General features: G+C 32.5%; 1 protein-coding gene across 1 annotated transcript in view; it reads left to right on the forward strand.

The window, feature by feature from the left end:
- The window catches only part of LOC109862933 (ankyrin-1-like), an 8,221-nt gene extending 6,150 nt beyond the window's left edge, over positions 1-2,071 (forward strand). The window contains exons 8-11 of the mRNA XM_020443103.1: positions 205-405; positions 508-705; positions 808-1,005; positions 1,109-2,071. Coding sequence (XP_020298692.1) covers positions 205-405; positions 508-705; positions 808-1,005; positions 1,109-1,758 — 1,247 coding nt within the window. The 3' untranslated portion in view covers positions 1,759-2,071. The remainder of the gene's footprint in view (positions 1-204; positions 406-507; positions 706-807; positions 1,006-1,108) is intronic.
- Positions 2,072-2,398: the final 327 nt, after the last annotated feature.

A 2,398-nucleotide genomic window follows, 5' to 3' on the forward strand; every position in this document is an offset into this window, starting at 1 on the left:
GACAACTCCGCTTCACCATGCGATTGAAAATAAGAAAATAGAAATTGCTGAATTACTTTTAAATCATGGAGCTAACGTTAATGCCAGTGATAAGTTAGGTATACCTCTATAATACACTTGAGAATTTATATATATAAATTTGTGAACATTTTTTAAAACATGGAGTTTATGTTAATTTTACATATATATCTACATTTACACCAGGTGTTACACCACTATGTCTTGCTGCTAAAAAAGGACATGAACAATTTGTTAAGATGTTTCTTGATAGAGGTGCTAACGTTAATGCTGAAACTTGGTGGTCGGACAAAACTCCGCTTCACTATGCGATTGAATATGAGAAAATGGAAATTGCTGAATTACTATTAAATCATGGAGCTAACGTTAATGCCAGTGATAAGTCAGGTAAAACTTCAAATTGCAGCTGAGAAAAGATATTTACAGATTGATGAACATCTTTTTAAACATTAATTTGAGTTAATTTTACATATATCTCTTCCTTTTCAGGTATTACACCACTGTGTGCCGCTGTTCAAAATGGACATGTAGATGGTGTTAAGATGCTTTTGGACAGAGGTGCTAATGTTAATGCTGAAACTCGGGATGGCACAACTCCGCTTCATGAAGCGATTCAATTTGTGAATACGGAAATTGCTGAATTACTATTAAATCATGGAGCTAACGTTAATGCCAGTGATAAGTCAGGTAGAACTTTAAATTGCAGCTGAGAAAAGATATTTACAGATTGATGAACATCTTTTTGAACATTAATTTGAGTTACTTTTACATATATCTCTTCTTTTTCAGGTATTACACCACTGTATCNCACTGTTCGAAAAAGACATGCAAGTGTTGTTCAGATGCTTTTGGACAGAGGTGCAAATGTTAATGCTGGAACTCGGGATGGCANAACTCCGCTTCATGAAGCGATTCAATTTGTGAATACGGAAAGTGCTGAATTACTATTAAATCATGGAGCTAACGTTAATGCCAGTGATAAATCAGGTAGAACTTTAAATTGCAGCTAAGAAAAGATATTTACAAATTGATGAACATTTTTTAAAACATGGAGTTTTATCTTAATGCGACATATATCTCTTTACACCAGGTTTTACACCACTGTGTTTTGCTGTTCAAAAAAGCCATGTACAAGTTGTTGCGATGTTGTTAGACAGAGGTGCTAACATTAATGCTATATCAAATAATGATACTTGTCGTCGCATCTATTGTAAAAAAATTGCTGAGTTTCTTACACAGCATATAGTTAAGATAAAAGCTGCAAATTTATCCGTAAGTGAACAATTATTATCAATGAGCAGGAATTATGAAATAAGTGATTTTCAGGATAAATGTGAAAAAGAAGTAGCAGTCATGAAGAATGAGAAAGTTAGTAATACTAACATATCATTTTACGATATCTTGATAAAAGATACAAATCTAGTAGCAATGTATATGAGAAATGAAAATGTAGTGCAGGTTTTAAGATTAGACGAGTATAAAACAAAATTTTCAACATATTCTAGCATGATAAAAAATCAGTTCAGAAATGGTATGAAAAAGAAAGAGTTGCTCGAACAAGGCACTAAAATTTTCTATTTTTTCTGTAACTTTCCTGAGTTACCACTTGGTTGTATTGAACAAATATTTAGTTACCTAAGTGATAATGACATAAAAATTTTAATAGATACTTGTAAGTCTGTTAGTGTCAGTAATCTTAATACTGATATTAATGATGTAGAAATTACTTCAAATACATGACTTTCGTTCATCGTTTGATCTTGACTTTGGATATGAAGTCAAACTTTATACAACTACTATGGACTTCTAATGTAAGATCTATCATTTTTTCTTCAATTTTCTTGTAATTTTGCGAACCTTGTAATATGACGTGATTATTTATATTTATTTTTATATTTACATTTATATTTATATTTATACACTGAAGAAGGCTCAAGTAAGGGCCGAAACGTTTGTCATCTCTTAATTTTATTTGTTTTTCATTTGCGTTTTACTGCGTTTTATATGCTTTTTGTTTAACTAAACTTAAGATCCATTAAAAGCTCGAAACAGACTTGTTATATTTTTCTATACTTACTTACTTATTGTTAAATGGATTAGATGAATAGCTTTTCGCGGGTGACAAATAGGAGCAGAGCGTGCATAGCACCGATGTTGTCAGAGAAGGCAATGTTGGCCACGTCATACGGGGGGCTAAAACCGTTATGGAAGAGATCTAAAGCTAAAAGGTCAGAAGAATCTTTATGTAAGGGGCAGTTAAAAAATATATGATTGACGTCTTGTGTTGGGAAACCACAGTCACACGAAGCGCTGTCAGTTATGGATTTATCTGCAAGATGTGCATTAACGCAGGTATGAAACGTTCTGATGCGTGATATAA

This window comes from Pseudomyrmex gracilis, unplaced genomic scaffold (genome assembly GCF_002006095.1).
Source record: "Pseudomyrmex gracilis isolate BER0280 unplaced genomic scaffold, ASM200609v1 scaffold_2684, whole genome shotgun sequence".
Lineage (NCBI taxonomy): Eukaryota > Metazoa > Arthropoda > Insecta > Hymenoptera > Formicidae > Pseudomyrmex > Pseudomyrmex gracilis.